This window comes from Coniosporium apollinis, assembly GCF_000281105.1.
Source record: "Coniosporium apollinis CBS 100218 chromosome Unknown supercont1.2, whole genome shotgun sequence".
Lineage (NCBI taxonomy): Eukaryota > Fungi > Ascomycota > Dothideomycetes > Coniosporium > Coniosporium apollinis.
The window spans coordinates 913177-928067 of NW_006913264.1; the positions used below are offsets into that span (position 1 = coordinate 913177).

A 14891-nucleotide genomic window follows, 5' to 3' on the forward strand; every position below is an offset into this window, starting at 1 on the left:
CGGTGGTAAAGGGAACGCGTTCTTGGTCAGTCTTGTATGCACGACATCGACGCATCAAGGCCTGACTATTCAACTTGGAGGGCTGGGCTCATAGTTGGCCGGCTGCAGCGCCGATCTCATGGATTCTGTGCAGCACGAGTGTGGGCCCATCCAATCGTTGCGGCGGATGAAGGGGTTCAGCGCGACTGCTGCTGATAGGTCCAGCCGTCCAGTAGCAAGATGATTTGGGGCGATTAAGCTTGTACAGCTGCAGCCAGAGTAACGACGATGGAAGCCTGCCCTCTCGAACGGCGAGGTAGAAAGGACAGCGATCCGCCCTCGCTGAATCAGAAGTCTGCAAGGGCTGTCGTCCGCGCGACGACGATAATGAACGCCCAGGTGGAAAAAAGCAAGTGGAGAGATGCAGACAGGACGCGGGACGAAGCGGCAGCCGGGCAGCCACCCGGGCTCGTGCATGCATGGCATTGAAGGGTTCCCAGGTTGCGGCCTCTGCACACGCAAGCACGCCGTCTGTCGCGCAGATACCTTAGCGGAGCGGGCATCAACCTGGCTTCACAGAACCTGTGAACAGTAAAACACATGGGCTGTTTGGACCATGGGATGCTCGAAATCCAGTGCCAAGTCCAACTCAAACATGCTGGTTCTGGGAATCTGCGTCAATGTGGCCGAGGGTGTTTTGCACGGAGCTCACGAGGTTGATGATAGCTGCTTTGAATACTGGGGGCGCGTAACACTCGCCCATGGGCCAGTCCAGGCGCTCTAGACTACCAGTGGTGTATTGAGAGAACAGGCTGAACGAAGATATAGCCCTGCGACTTAGTCCGGCAGAAGACAAATGCACCAGCGTGAGCTAAGGTAGGGTAAGGATGCGTCCCGCTAAAGCTTGACCAGCACCCACAAACACAGCGTTGCACATGATGGGCGCAAAGCAGCAACATTGTAATCATCACCGTCTTTCATTTCTCGCGGTGGGTGTTGAGCAGCAGTACAGGATCCCTGTCACCGCTCTCCCAAAAGAGAACAGAGGTCGAACATGCATGGTTGGATCACTGCACCCTGCATCAACGCGTGGGGTGGGTGGCGCCGCTGCACCCGCAGAGCAGCGGAAGCGGGGTTCCGGTCCGCTCGACCCCAGCTTGCATTCGCTCCATCGTGATCCATGTACATGCGCAGTGGGATTAGAGACTACAGCCAGGACGCGCACCAGAGCAATACAAGCCTTGAGCAGACCCCTTGTTGCGGTAGAGACTTCCTGCTTGGTTGCCCGATTTCAGCCGTAAGGAGCCACAGCCGAAGCGAGGGCGATACGAGGAGCCCGCGAAGGCCGTCGATGCTAACCGGCTTGCCCGATGCGGCAGCAGGGTGTAGTAAGCAGTGCGCGGCGTTCTCGTGCAGCGATGCGTGGATCAGTCCACTGTAAAAGGCGGAGAAGCTGATGCAGTCGGACCAGATTGCGTGTAAAGATTTGGCGAAGTGTTTCTTGAGGTTGCGGACGCTGAGACGCGCGAGCGACCGCTGATCATGCCGGAGTTGCTCGTGCCATGGCCTGCGCAGAACTTGGTCTTGGAACAGCAGCAGACGCGACACGCGTCCCTTTGACTCGCCTCACCATATCTACAAGATGCATTACAGCTGCACACCCTCCTTCAGTCGTTCATCCACGCTGCCACCCTGCTTCCGCCGAACCTGGCTGCGAAGCGCAGACCGGTCGAGCCCATCGGAAAGTAGCTAACGAGATACCAAATGAGGCAGACGATTTGGACGATTGCCGAGAAAAGCGTTAGGATGGTGCTTTGAAGCTAGAATAAATCACGCGCGTCAAGCGTCAACACGAGTAACCGACGGAAAGCGCGCTAAAACGACGTGGGGCAGGCTTGCGGTGTGGCTGCGCCAACTCGAACAGGGATGATGGACATTTGGAGTGATCGAGGGCAAGGGTTAGATCACTTACACCGAGAGAGAAATACAGAGTCAATGCTATGCTGCCGAAATATGCAGCCGTAAACGGCAGCCGTGGGCCGGATAGCAGATGCTGCACTGTGCGGAGGGTCAGTCGTTTGATGAGCAAGCCGCTAATGCGAGACCGTTTGCTTACCGTACTGCATTGGGCCCATCATCACGGCCCATGCAGCCAGGAATAACACGGAGCCCATTGTCCATCTGATACGAAGCGTTAGTGTTAGCCTGATCCAGCATCGTCGAACCCTGGCAACGAATGCCTCAAACCAGGTTCTTGAGGCGAGTCGTTGAGATTAGGTATTGGACCCTGCTTTGCAGCATGCTATCGCTAGCTGCCGCCAGCCGCATGATCCACGATTGTGCATCTTCTGTCCCGAAACAGGTGTGGCTGAAGGTTAATGATGTAAGAGGACTCTGCAATGTGAGCGCAGGCTGCGCCCAGTGCCTGTCCAAGGCGTGAGAATAGAGAGTGGCAACACCTACAATATCGCGAATTTCCTTGGCTTGAGTACGAAGACGCCGGTGGGCATCAGAGCGAAGCAAGTGGCGAACATCGCCAAGGCTGCGAGGTTGAGACCGCCAAATACGAGTAGCCGATCCCAGCGGCTAACTGTGGGTGCACGATTAGCTGTGTGTAAAGCGCCTTCGAAGATCTTGTAAGTGCGGAACCGCGGGAGCATGCAAGCCTCATGCATGAACGGGAGATGCGAAGACGGCGTCTCTGCCATGGCCGCGCGAATTTCTGTCTGCCGCAAATGCAGCGTGTCAGGCAGTAAAAGACTTACGAGCAAACCAGCCCTCCTCTTCCTCTCTCCTGGAAGGCGCAGGAAGCGGAGCTCCCGGACTCTCATGCGTAGGCAGCCTAACGTAGCCACCTGCACCGAATGGGTTTAAGGACTGAAGCTTGCCGAGTATGGGCGTGGACGAAGAGGTGTTCACGGGCGAACCGGCATCTCTCCGACTCCAGCCAAGCGAGCTCATGGAATCCCTAAACGAAGCGGACGCCATTTTGGGGGACACCGGCGTGCCGATGAGCCGTGGATGGCTTGATTGCGTGGAGGGAGGCCTGCTTCCAAGAAGTTAATGGGGCGGCCACCAAAGACTCTGGCACGAAGCAGCTTGCCAGTCTTGACAATATTTGTGGATGTACGAGGAAAGTTAGATGTAGCTTCCATCCATAATTACACGGTAGCGACGCGTCTGCCTTGACTTACGTCTTCGACTGCGCCTCGAAGGCCAAGCTCCCGCTATGCAGACTGTACACCTGTACACCTGTACACCAGGTACCTCCGTCCAAAAGCTGATGCCTTGCGAGAGCTCGTCAAGGCTTGTAGGCGGCTAGAGCGTCGGCCGGCGGCGGAAAAGGCGCCTGGCGGGAGCGCCTCCGTTTGTCTCGGGATGCGGCTCGAGGACGACGGCGCAAGTATCAAAAGCGTCCAAGGAGAAGCAGCTGCGCGCCGCGGGAGGGGGATTTCGTGCAGATGATCTTCGCAGAGCGCAGTAGTTTCAGGCTGGAAAGGTCCAATGACGATAAGGGTGCGGACGAGGTCTTAGACAGATAGGGCAGCTGCAGGAGCTTGTGATTACCAGACCGTTAGGAAGGATGGGCGACAGCTGGTGCGGCACAGTCGGAGCTCTGTCAAAGAAACGTGCAGCTTTGTCGCGAAATAAGCAGGGATGGCGTTAGTGAGGCAGTGATTGGCGGAGCTTCGAAAGGGAGGGGGGTGCGGAGGCGCTGTGTCGAGCGGAGAGTGTGCTGCTGCTTTGAGGTCGAGTCGGGGTGCTCGAGGGGGTGTTGGAAGCAATAATGACACCCATGAAGCCAGCTTTTGGCGGCGGAGGGGTGGCTCCGGAAATGCGCCAGCTGCGCTCCCTCAACGTCGCCAACCGTGCCAACCGTCAGCACTCGGCACACGCCCGACGATGGTGAATGCGACAATTGCGATGGCTCGAGGATGCGGAAGCGTTCCATGAGTCACGCTGTGCCTTCCAACCCCCAAAAGGGAGGCCGGATGCGCGTCCTGTTTGATTCCTGATCTCTGATCTGAGACTTGAGCCAGGCCTGACCAAAAAGCCTCCCTGGGAGAGAGGGAACGAGCAGGCGAATGCCCCAGCGCGCCACCGAGCAAAGTACCATGAATAGAGGGCCACCACTCGAATATATGATGCGCCCTGTTCCCCCAGCTGCCCCCCCTCGTCCAACCATCTTTTGTGAACGCCCGTCCGAACTGCCCTTTGAACGCTAGCAGAGTACCGTTCATGAGCTGCCTCCGCCGCTCTCCCATTCGCCGATAGCTGTTCTCGCTATCAACGAATTAAAGTGACGTCGTGTTGCTGAACCCGCGGCCAGGCTGAGGCAAAGTAGGCATCTTCAAGACGCTCGGAAACACCTCAGCACGCTCAGGACTGCTTCACCACATCCGGATCTGAGGCGCGTCGACAGATCGACCCCCCGCGGAGCTCTTTGCGTTTGCGGATTTGGAGAGAGAGAGTGCGTCCTTGGTCCGCCGTGCCCGCAGCGCCCGAACCACGCTCAGCTCCCCGTGCTCGCTCCTCATTCGCCAGACATCCCACATTGCGCGCTCTCCTCCACCGCCTTTCTTTCTCCTGCGGACAGACGACTGGACGACTTACTCTACTACCACTGCCACTGCCACTGCCACCACCATCACCACTCCTCACGCCCGACGCCTTGCTTCTGGCCCACTCATCACCAGCCCAGTTTGAAAGTCGACGCCGAAACCACTTTTGCTCTCGTCACAAAGGCGATTCTAGAGCCAACCGCCTCGCACGCAGCCCACCAGAGCCCCTCCCCCACTATCGTCACATCTCGCGCTCCACAGTCCCACAAGCACCCTCGTCGCCGATTGTTCTCTCAGCGGCCACCGGGCCGGGCGTCGACACCTAACTTCCTCCAAGGCTATCGCTGGCTTGCCACGGCTCATACTTCTCGCGCACCGAGCCTGTAGTACAGCGCAGTGCACCTCAATCTAAATTTGCTGCTCCGACGACAAAACCTTCAACAAAACCCCCTCCGGTGAAGACACCCGTGCCATTCGAAGCGGATCCTGCTTTCTTTCGACGGAGCGCTCGGCTGCCTGCTTGCCCGCTGAAACCTCGATGTGAGTACACTGGCACTTTCCTCTAAGCCTCAGGGCTGCCTTGTCCCCAGCGGACAGATCACTGCCACTGCCACTGCCACTGCCAGGAGTGGAATTGGCCTCTAGTTTCTTAAAGCTTGAAGTTGGCTCGGCTCAGTGGGAGAACACCGGTTCGTGTAACCGGCTGCTACCATCTTTGGCATACATTCCCGTGGCAGGGCGAGCAAGGCGAGCAAGTCGAGTGAAGTGCGGCTGCCGCCCGCCTTTCTTTCCCCTTTGGGCCAACCCTCCTATCGTCCATTGTCTTCTTAGCCACTTCACTTTCGGGGGCCGAAGCCAAGCCTCGCACCATAGATTCCCCACAACTTCCTTCCAGATCACTGACATTTCAGTCTCGACTGCAGTCCGCATCCTACTCTACCGATCAGCCTTCTGATCGCGCGACCTTGTCGCACCCATTTATTGCACGACATTCTTACGGACGTCATTGCGCATTCGAAGCGCCGGACCTACCCTTTACACCGCTGGTCATCGCAGCGACACCTGGCCCAGCTTGCCGCGCATCTGGACACAACAGCATCGGAGCTGTATACTCGCATAAAGCTTATGTCGGGCATTCTGCAACGCATTGGCCGCTGATACAGAAGCTAGAACGGCACAGTAGCCTTGCCGTCTGAGGTGAGCTTATGCTCTTGCATACGCTGTGGGAAGCCTAGCTTATGCGGATCTGACCTCCTCTACGTAGAGCTCACTGCAAACTCAACGATAGCGCTAAAGCTTATCCAAGCTTTGCCAACGGCTGAACAAGCGGCTCAAGCGCGCTTAAGCTTAAATCCCCTGCGCCGCTCCCCGCAAATAAATTCACGACCACATAGGTCTAGCGATCTTGTGCCGCCGCTTTCTACGTCGACACGCCTCGTCGCGTAACTGGTTCTCCGTTCGGTCACGTTCTACAGCCTTAGTACCGCCAGAATAAAGGTTGTCTGAGGATACAGCAGAATTATCGCATCCAGCACGAACCTCGGCATTGTACCACACCGTTAATGCTTGTGTCCTGTAAGTACCATCTCGCTTGAGTGTCACAAATTACTTCCTCCCTAATTCCATTGCGGCGATGTAAATATCCGGTGGTTTCTGAGGGTAGCCGCTGCTGTTGTAGCGCCGTATGAACACCAAACGCAAACGGGCGCAGCTTTCCAGCATGTGCAACTCAACGCTACCGCTTACTTCCAATTCCGTCCAGGCGTTAGATTGTACAGGTTCATCCAAGTATCTGCTAACATACGCAATAGCCGAGACCGTCTTTACCGGCTACTCAGCTACGAGGAGCTCCATTGACAGTACGCTGACCGCTATCGATTCCGACAACGACATTGTGGGAGAGCATTTCAGCAGCCACAGAGTAGACAGCATGACCGGTACAGGCTCGCCAACCCCTTACATCAAGGACGAACCGGACGATCTACAGTACAACCCCCACCGCTTCATGAGTCACAACGGTTACGACATGGCGCAGCAGTTTGGCAACCAGCATTTTGGGACTTCGCATGGAGACATTGGTGGCGTCAACCCGTCTGACCTCACCATGAGCGGAAGCTTCATGGGCAACCAATACGGATCACATAACCTCTCGTCAAGTTTCATCATGGGGAACTCGAACATAGCGGACGATGAGCTTTTGGAGGGGCTTGTCGAGGTGGATGAGTCCAACCGGCAGCATGGCGGTTTCAACAGCGGCATGCAGAGCCGGAACGGATACATCCAAGAGCCGATGAACGGAGCTGGTGGACCAGCTCCACAGGCAGCCAACATTCACCAGATGTACTCAAACACCCCGGACGGTGCCCCAATACAGAGCCCCTTCGTACACGACTTCAACTACAATGTGTTCCGGAACGTTCACCCACAGCAGGGGTACCACCCGAACGTTCCCACGTCTGGCAGCATGCAAAACGGTGGCTTCGTGCGCACCGGTTTGGAGAGGCATGCATCGGATTCCCGGAGCCCACTTACTCCGAAGACTCCAGCACTAGGCGGCCTACATCTCGGCACACCAGATTCGGGGAGCTTCGGCTCGCAGCCCATCGCCGCGAATGCGATGAGCCATCGCCAGAAGCAGAGCATATCGAGTCAGTGGGAACACACGCCGAGAAGCGCGCAATCCTGGTACGATTCGCCTCTTGCATCACCTCATGGTGGCTCAATGCACCACCCGCAAATATCAGAGGTCCTAGGTTCGGGAAAGCATGCTTCATCGTTGCCAGCGAAAGTCGACCTCGGAGTGCAAGGTGCGCCAGGCATGCAGTCCCAGTCGCAGGAAGCCAAGCGGCGTCGACGGCGTGAATCGCACAACCTGGTGGAGCGTCGCCGAAGAGACAACATCAACGAGCGGATAACCGACCTGTCTCACCTGGTGCCTATGCATCGGCTGGAAGATGAGAAGGTGCGCAAGCACATCAACAACAATGGACCGCTTTCACCAAACTTGACAGCGACGGGCATGTCACCGCCCCAGGCTACGTCTCTGCTGGCAGGCGGGACGGGCAGACGTGCCGCTGGCAGCATCACGCAAGGCCTACCCATCGAGGATAAAGATAAAGGCCCAAACAAAGGCGACATTCTCAACGGTGCTGTGGGCTGGACTCGAGATCTCATGTGGATGCTCTACCGCAAGCTCCATCAGGAAGACGTTCTTCGGGACCAAATCCTTGCACTCGGTGGGGTCCCCGCTATTGACGAGACGGAAGAAGAGAAGCGCATGAAGACCGAACTTCTAGGTGCCATGGAGGTAAACGATGCGGCCAGCTTCTCCTACTCTCGATATGCTGGCAGTGGGCTTCGAGTTCCAAAGCACACGAACATCGCTGGCGAGCCGCTTGAGAGTTCCATATCTCCTCATGGCAAGAACCAAATGTCCCCTCAGAGCATCAGTCCGGCTCCCTTGAGCGGCAGCAGCGGTTCCAATTCAGGAGGCGCTGGCCAGCAAGCGTTCTGGATGAATCAACATGGCAACCAGGGCCCTTTCAATCATCTCAAAGAAGAAGATGAGTTTGGAATGGAGATGTAACCGAGCAGTGTGGGACACCACACCACTGCGTCTGAGCCACTTCCGAAGATATCCATATCGACGATCTCACGAATGCGCACATCACCTTGCACGCCATGTAGATGAGCTTATGTACACTCGGCATGCATAGACCGAGGCTATGATCCCTTTCGTGCGCTTGGGAGTGCGTTCAGATGCTCAGAGTTGAACTTGCTCCATCTTGGCAACTTTACCTCAAGGTCATATGGTTTCTGCTCTTTGATTCTTTGGCGAATCATGGCGTTCTCTTCAATCTTTGCTTTACTCTGCACATCAGCCTTGGTTTTCATATCATAACAAGGGAGTTGGCGGGCATATGCGGGCGTCCCTAATGCTGGCGTGATTTGATCTTCGGGTTCCAGGAGCTTTTACGGTTGGGTGGGCGGCAATCTTTTCCAGCGTGCTATTTTGCTTTACGGTCTGCTTGCTCTGCATCTCTCAGGCGTGCTATATCACCTTGCGTTTTTGCACACATCTGCACCTCTCCACTTTTCCTTCAGTCTGCGCCGGGTTCCGGTTCCTCGCTGCATCGCTAGCGCATATCTCTCGCTGGGCAACGCGCTTGATACGCTTCGGTGCATAGAGTAGACCAGACCTGCCTTATGTTTGTCTTTTCATGCGTTTGCTGGATGCAATCTACTGGCTTTTTCCTACTGGCCCGTCCGCTTGCGGAGGGGTTGAGAGTGGATTTGCTGCTAGCGAGCTAATGACACTCCTCGTTTGCAGCCCTTGCATAACGTACATATTGTGTTCCTGTGATGTTGTTGTCGTTGTTGTAGACCCTTCACTGACGCCGCCAAGCCTGCAGCATCCGCGTTCTCTGACGCGCAAAGGCAAGCTGGTCTTCTTCCCAAGCCCGAGTGCGTCTGATATGACATCCATCAACTCCAGAGGCCCACAGTCCACGGTGACCAGTTCCACACCCGGACGCTCGACCATGACTCTCTCCTTCCCTCCGCGCCCCCCCCATCAGCCCCGCGAGAGCCTCCCATCAGCCCCACGAGAGCCTCTCATCAGCTACGACACAGCCCACAGCCCTGTACCCCCAAATACACCATCACTATCACCATCACCGCTTATCCCCACCGCTAACACCCTCCTTCACCTCCGCCCCACCAGCAGGCTCATCCTCCGCGAACCCAAGATTCCGCATCTCGTCCGGCGCCATCAGGTTGTGCTGCATGCGGCACTGCAGGTACTGCTTCGAGAGCGCGCGACACTCTGGGTCGTTGGTGCCGCGGTGCTGCCGCAGACAGCGCAGGTAGGTCGTCATTACGGACTTGCATTCGCCGTCGTGGTCGAGGGGGAAGGAGCCGCGTTCGGGTCTGTAAGGGGGGGCGGTTTGTGGGGTTAGCTGGGCTTTGTTTGTTTGAGGGGAGGTGTTGGGGGGAAGGTGTGCTGGGGCTGATGGCGGATGTGCTGGAGGGAGCAGACTGAAGGACTCGGGAGGGGGGTTCGTAGCGGAGGAGCTTACGGCGTGGGTTTTTGGATCTGGACGCGGCCGCCGGGGCCGCCGAAGGCGCTCATCTTGCTCCTCTTGCGATTGAGGGGCTTCCTGAGATTATCTGGCTGGTTGCGAGGGATCTTGGCCAGAAGTGCAACAACGTGATTGACGTTTCACAACCTCTCAAGCCGAGGCCACGCGGTGGCGCCAGCGTTTCATGACGTGCGTTTCGGGGGAGATCTCGAAGATCTGGGGAAGGGACGTTCTATGCAGGGTCTTTGTCACTAGCGCCAGTGTTCTTCTGTCTAGGGCATATGAGCTTTGATGTACCTTACTCTTTTGCTCTGTTTCACTATCCAACGAGAATCGACTTCCGTGGCCAATAGTGCGCTATCAAATGCTAACCATCAATCGCATACGCCGGTTGGGAGACCTCCAAGAAGATGCTGATCCATGAAGCGGATCACATCACGACAGTTGTCAGAGATTCCGTCGCCAAACGTGACAACCCCCACGCCATCACCAATGCTTCACAATAACCAAGAGGCCCCTCTCCCTCAACTCTCTAACCGCATCCAGCACCCTCTTCCTCTTCATGCCTTCCCTCCCCGCAATCTCCTCCAGCGCATGGCGTCCATCGAGATACTTCACAAGCACCGGCCACAGCTCGCGCAGCTCCTCGTGCGGATCTCCCTTCTCGTCCACAAAGCCGTTGCCAATATGTTCCAGCCATCGCGCTTCCAGTGCATTGGCCCGTTGCGGGGACTTGACTATCGAAGCTGTACGGTTTGCAGACGACGAGGAGAGGGAACTCAGCGACTGGCCTGGCGTGGAGGGGTGGCTGTTGGCGCTTGCTGAGGCGAGGGAGCTGGCACGGCGGCTCTGCGTTGGAGACATTGGCGCGGGGGATTCGGTGGTAGTGGGAGTTCGGTGTTGGGGCGAAGCCTGGAGAGGGGTGTGGGTGGGTCGCGTCAGGAACGATGGTCCTAATGGACTGTTGATCGGTGTAACGGATTGGGGGCCGCTTGTGCTGCCCGTGTCATGCGGTGGAGCCGTCGCAGTAGCTGGAGAAGTCCTGAGTTCATCTGCTCCGTCGCCATCGGCGGGCAGCACGTGAGGTAATGGACTTGAGGGAGCCTTTTCGATTGCAGACTTTGGTCTGCTATCGCTACTGGCAACGTTCTTCGTAGACTCAGCGACGTGTTCGAGATTCCTTTCATCAATCCTCTGAGCCTGCTCTGCAGCTTCCGCTTCGGCCTTCTTTGCGTTCTCCTCGGCTTCATCTCTCGCCTCCCGATCGATAATCTCAAAAACCTCTCCCTTGACCTTAGCCGAGACTCTCACCCAGGCGAACGTTCTTAGTTGCGTCACCCAGCCTCCACGCATTAGCCAAGCGAGTATTTCCATATACGCGGACCGGTGATCCTTGCTTGGAATGAATGATCCGTATGGTCTCGGCGCGCCAGACAACCTCTCCAACATCTTCATCAGAGGCGGCAGGGTCGGAAAACGCGCAGCATAACCAACGATGGCGGACGGTAGGGCCCGCATACCAGCATTGGGAGACACGATGTACGTATCCCGGTGATTCAGAGGCGGAATGGCGCGAGCGCGCCGCCAGTATATCAGGTGATTAGCCAGCAGCTGGATATGCTGGATCTTGATCGAGAAAGCTGCGGCGAGCTTCTGGAGAGACTTTGTAGGGGTGGAGTTTCGGATGTAGAAAGCTAGCGGCGCTGAGCGCTCTTTGGCATCGCCCTCGATCTCCTTCAATAATGTCTCGGCGTCTTCCAGTAGGAGAAGTGCACAATGCGGGCTCAGGCCGGCTTCCGGATCTTCATCGTCCACAACACTTGCTGTAGTCAACCAGAGACCCGGTATCTGTGGCTGGGTTGTGGTTGGGACGTAGGGAGTCGAGATTGCCTGCGGGATCTGGAACGAGGTTTCAAACGCTGCGTCGAGATGAACGTGGGCAATCTTAGAGCTTGAGATCGAATCAAATATTATGGCGATTGACTTTGCAAGTGCGGATGAAGAGATAATTTGGTGCCACAAGGTTGACATCGGAGTTTCTATCAAACTGTCAGCCTGTGGTTGTCCAGCCTAAAGGGTACAGGACCTACTATTCTCCCTCGCTTTCTGCTTCATAGCCAGAATCTCCCGTGCCTCTTTCCAAACATAACTGGAACAAGCTTGCTCTTCCTTCAAAACCTTGGCGTACTTCCGCACCACGTTGTCGTACGTCTCTTTGACCCGTAACTGATATTCCAGCGCTGGAGGATTCAGCACAAACACCACGTTGAACATAGACATGTCGTTCTCGTGTCCGTTCGCCGAGCCCGCTTCGGAAGCACTACCAGAGACCAGATCATGGCCATAGCCAGGCTCAAATCCTGATACGAGAGCTGGATCGAATGGCTCTTCCCCACCGCGCATATTTACGCCCTCATCTTCATCGGAAGGACCGTCCGTCTGCGGTCGGCCGTCCGTTGCCTGCGCTGCCTCGTCCTGGTCGCAGGCCGCCTGATGATCTCGCCTCTCGCTATGCCTTCGCCTCTTCTTCTTCCACAACCCATCCGCCCTGACGAACATTGGGGCGCCCAGGAACACCAGTCCCTCAAGCCCAACCTCGAACCTCCTCTTGTTGAACCCGCGCGGAGGCGAGAGCAGTTTCTCCAGGCTCTCAATGTTAAACCCCAACACCCTTTCCCACTCCAAGACACCCTCAGCCTCCACGCTCTTGCCCTGCCCCTCCCTCTTCTGCCCTACGCTCCCAGTGCGCGAGAGCTCAAGCTGGTCCGCCCCCTCGGCCTCCTCCTCCTCCACCGCCTCCTCATCCCTCTCATCAATGCCCCCCAGCCCGCTCATCTGGCCCCTCGCGCGCGCACTCGCCTTCGCAGCACCCCCTCTGCTCCTCCCCCTCACCCCCTCCCCATTCTCCGCGCTCAGCACATCGGCGTCCTCCCCCGCCTCTCCCTCTTCAAGCGCATCGGCGCCCCAGTCCGAACTCGCGCCGCCGTCAGCAGTGCTCGACCAGCTTCCGTGACGGCCGGGAGCGTTTGGGCCCGAGGCCCGCGGATAGGGCGGGTAGTGGAAGACGAAACGCGGGCCGGTGTGCGATTTTACGACTAGGAAGATGGCAACGAGCGAGGGGTTGGGGGGGAGTGGTGGGTGGGGCATTTGTGGGTGCGCATTGGCGCGAGGTGAAGATATGATGGCTTATGGTGCCGCGCGATGGGGAGGGCGGGAGGGCGTCATGGGGTTGGGTGGACACTTCTGCAAGCCAAGGGCGAGGACTGGAGAAGTCTGCGGCTGGGGGAGCCATGGTTCTGCAAGGAAGCCATTGCTGCTTTGCGGAGTGAAGACGGCAAGCTCATTCATCCGTCGGCGTTTAGGTGTGTTTAACTCCGCTTGTCCTACTGTTTTACCGCGTAATAAATCAGATCACCGCCTGGCCTGTCTGTAATGACTTGGTTCTAGATTAGGCTTGATTAGGGCGGCGGATGCTACAGCTACACTACCTCTACCATACCAAGTCTATCTACGCGCGCAGTCGAAGCAGCCAGTCTATGTTCCGTAGACATGATATCTGTACATCAGGTATGTCGCCTGCACCCGTTCTCATCCCTCGCGCCCCTACTGATCACCCCTCCATTTCCGGAAGAAGTCCATGACGCCCGTGAAGACCACGAGCAGGATACCACCGCCCGGACCCAACCTTAGCACCTTCGGCAGGAAACCCTTGTACAGCGCACCGAAACCCTCCTCCCTCATGACCGTGCCAAGCGCCGGCCACGCCCAGTTGTACTTGGGAAGCTGTCCGGGAACCTTGGGCGAATTCTGAATACGCGACTTGACGACATCCATGGGCGTGTTCAGGATTGTTCCTACAGTCCCACCGATAGCACCGGACATGAGATCATTCATGACCTGACCCTTCTTGTCCTTCGCCGGCGGCAACAGCGCCCGGACCTGGAAGATGCAGCCGAAGTAGCCAGCGTTCCAGAGGATGTGCCGCCACATGGTGCTCTCCAGCCCTTGGTACAGTGTCATTGGCCCCTCGTTCTTGACAATCTTGGTCACGCAGTCTATCATGCCGTTGTACTTGTGCGATTGGGCCCTATCTTGCAGTCGGATCTTGACGAGCTCGAAGGGCACGACCACGAAGGCTTCGGTCGCGCCGGCTGTTGCGCCGGTGAGGACGGAGAGGGACTGGTTCATCTTGGCGACGCCGAACAGATTGCGGTAGAATTTGCCCCATTCGTCGTTGGCGGCGAACTTCGTTGCTCTGGGGTGGGTTAGGCGTAGTCATCCCCCTTAAATATCGGGCTGCTTACCGCTTAGGTGCCTCCATGAGAATTGGCGCGCTGATACCGCGATATAACCGCGAGAAGCTGTGTAGGCCTCTTATCAGCATCCTTGATCCTATTCATAGTCGCGCTGCCCGGTGGTGTACCCTTCATTCCTGATGATCTTCCTGAAGCAGTCTACCATGCCATTGTAGCTGTCTTCTCCGACTCCCTTCCCTGACTGTAATTGTCTGTGGTATCGGTGAGCGCGTGCTGCTGAGGGTGAGATCAAAGTCTCCATACACTCTGGTCTTGACCACATCCAACGGGTACCTGCAGCTCCTGGTTAGCCACTGCTTTCAAAGTTGCAGCGGACATCTTACATGACAAGAATCTAGCCACACTTCAGCATAAGCATCACGATCATACAGTCGGCCGTGTCACGCGCAGCTTACTTCAGATACACCGGCCACCGCACCTGTCGAAGGATTAGGATCGCGTGCTGGGTCGAAGCCAGGACGTGATAGACATACCCGCCGCGAACTGGTAGATGAAAGGAAGAGGCTTGTCCGTCGACATATTGGCTGGTTGTATCGGAGGCGCAAAAGAGACGTCGAGACAACGATGGGAGATGTTCCTTTCGGGTGAGAGATAGATGGGACTTTAGGGAAAGGCCAAGCCTTGCAGATCGACAGGGTCTAAGCTTCCTTCCGCGCGAGACGGGGGAGCGGGTAAGCAAATACACGGAGCCGAGTTCGAAAAGCGCAAAGGTGCACTGCGGCCGTTGGGGTAACTATGGGAGAAAAGACGTTGACCACCCGTGGCCCTCTAAGCACCAAGGACGCCGAGAACATCAACCTTTACTCTAATGAGCCGCATCGCTTCCAATGGCTTGTCGCGAGTGCAAGATTGATTTTTTTGGTGGAGCATGCCCAAAGTCTCGGCACTTTCCCCGGACTGCGTCTCGCCCGAAGAAACGGCGAAAGGGCGAAAGATACCGCCGACCAGGTCAC

At 56.9% G+C, this 14891-nt stretch overlaps 5 protein-coding genes across 5 annotated transcripts; 1 reads left to right on the top strand and 4 right to left on the bottom strand.

Moving 5' to 3' along the window:
* Positions 1–1646: 1646 nt before the first annotated feature.
* W97_00702 (uncharacterized protein) lies at positions 1647–2967 on the bottom strand (the record flags this gene model as incomplete). Its single annotated transcript, XM_007778614.1, has 5 exons — positions 1647–1799; positions 1952–2037; positions 2096–2160; positions 2443–2569; positions 2745–2967. The coding sequence occupies 5 exons, from the start codon at positions 2965–2967 to the stop codon at positions 1647–1649; spliced, it is 654 nt and encodes a 217-aa protein (XP_007776804.1).
* A 3504-nt stretch (positions 2968–6471) lies between these two features.
* W97_00703 (uncharacterized protein) lies at positions 6472–8127 on the top strand (the record flags this gene model as incomplete). The annotated part of the gene is made up of 1 exon (XM_007778615.1): positions 6472–8127. One exon carries the CDS (start codon positions 6472–6474, stop codon positions 8125–8127), a length of 1656 nt encoding a protein of 551 aa, XP_007776805.1.
* A 1087-nt stretch (positions 8128–9214) lies between these two features.
* Positions 9215–9672, bottom strand: W97_00704 (uncharacterized protein; the record flags this gene model as incomplete). Its single annotated transcript, XM_007778616.1, has 2 exons — positions 9215–9470; positions 9620–9672. The coding sequence occupies 2 exons, from the start codon at positions 9670–9672 to the stop codon at positions 9215–9217; spliced, it is 309 nt and encodes a 102-aa protein (XP_007776806.1).
* Positions 9673–10108: 436 nt separating this feature from the next.
* On the bottom strand, positions 10109–12769 carry W97_00705 (uncharacterized protein; the record flags this gene model as incomplete). Its single annotated transcript, XM_007778617.1, has 5 exons — positions 10109–10534; positions 10769–11661; positions 11713–11908; positions 11990–12346; positions 12416–12769. The coding sequence occupies 5 exons, from the start codon at positions 12767–12769 to the stop codon at positions 10109–10111; spliced, it is 2226 nt and encodes a 741-aa protein (XP_007776807.1).
* A 456-nt stretch (positions 12770–13225) lies between these two features.
* W97_00706 (mitochondrial 2-oxodicarboxylate carrier 2) lies at positions 13226–14457 on the bottom strand (the record flags this gene model as incomplete). The annotated part of the gene is made up of 7 exons (XM_007778618.1): positions 13226–13877; positions 13927–13983; positions 14046–14129; positions 14182–14211; positions 14262–14272; positions 14334–14356; positions 14412–14457. The coding sequence occupies 7 exons, from the start codon at positions 14455–14457 to the stop codon at positions 13226–13228; spliced, it is 903 nt and encodes a 300-aa protein (XP_007776808.1).
* Positions 14458–14891: the final 434 nt, after the last annotated feature.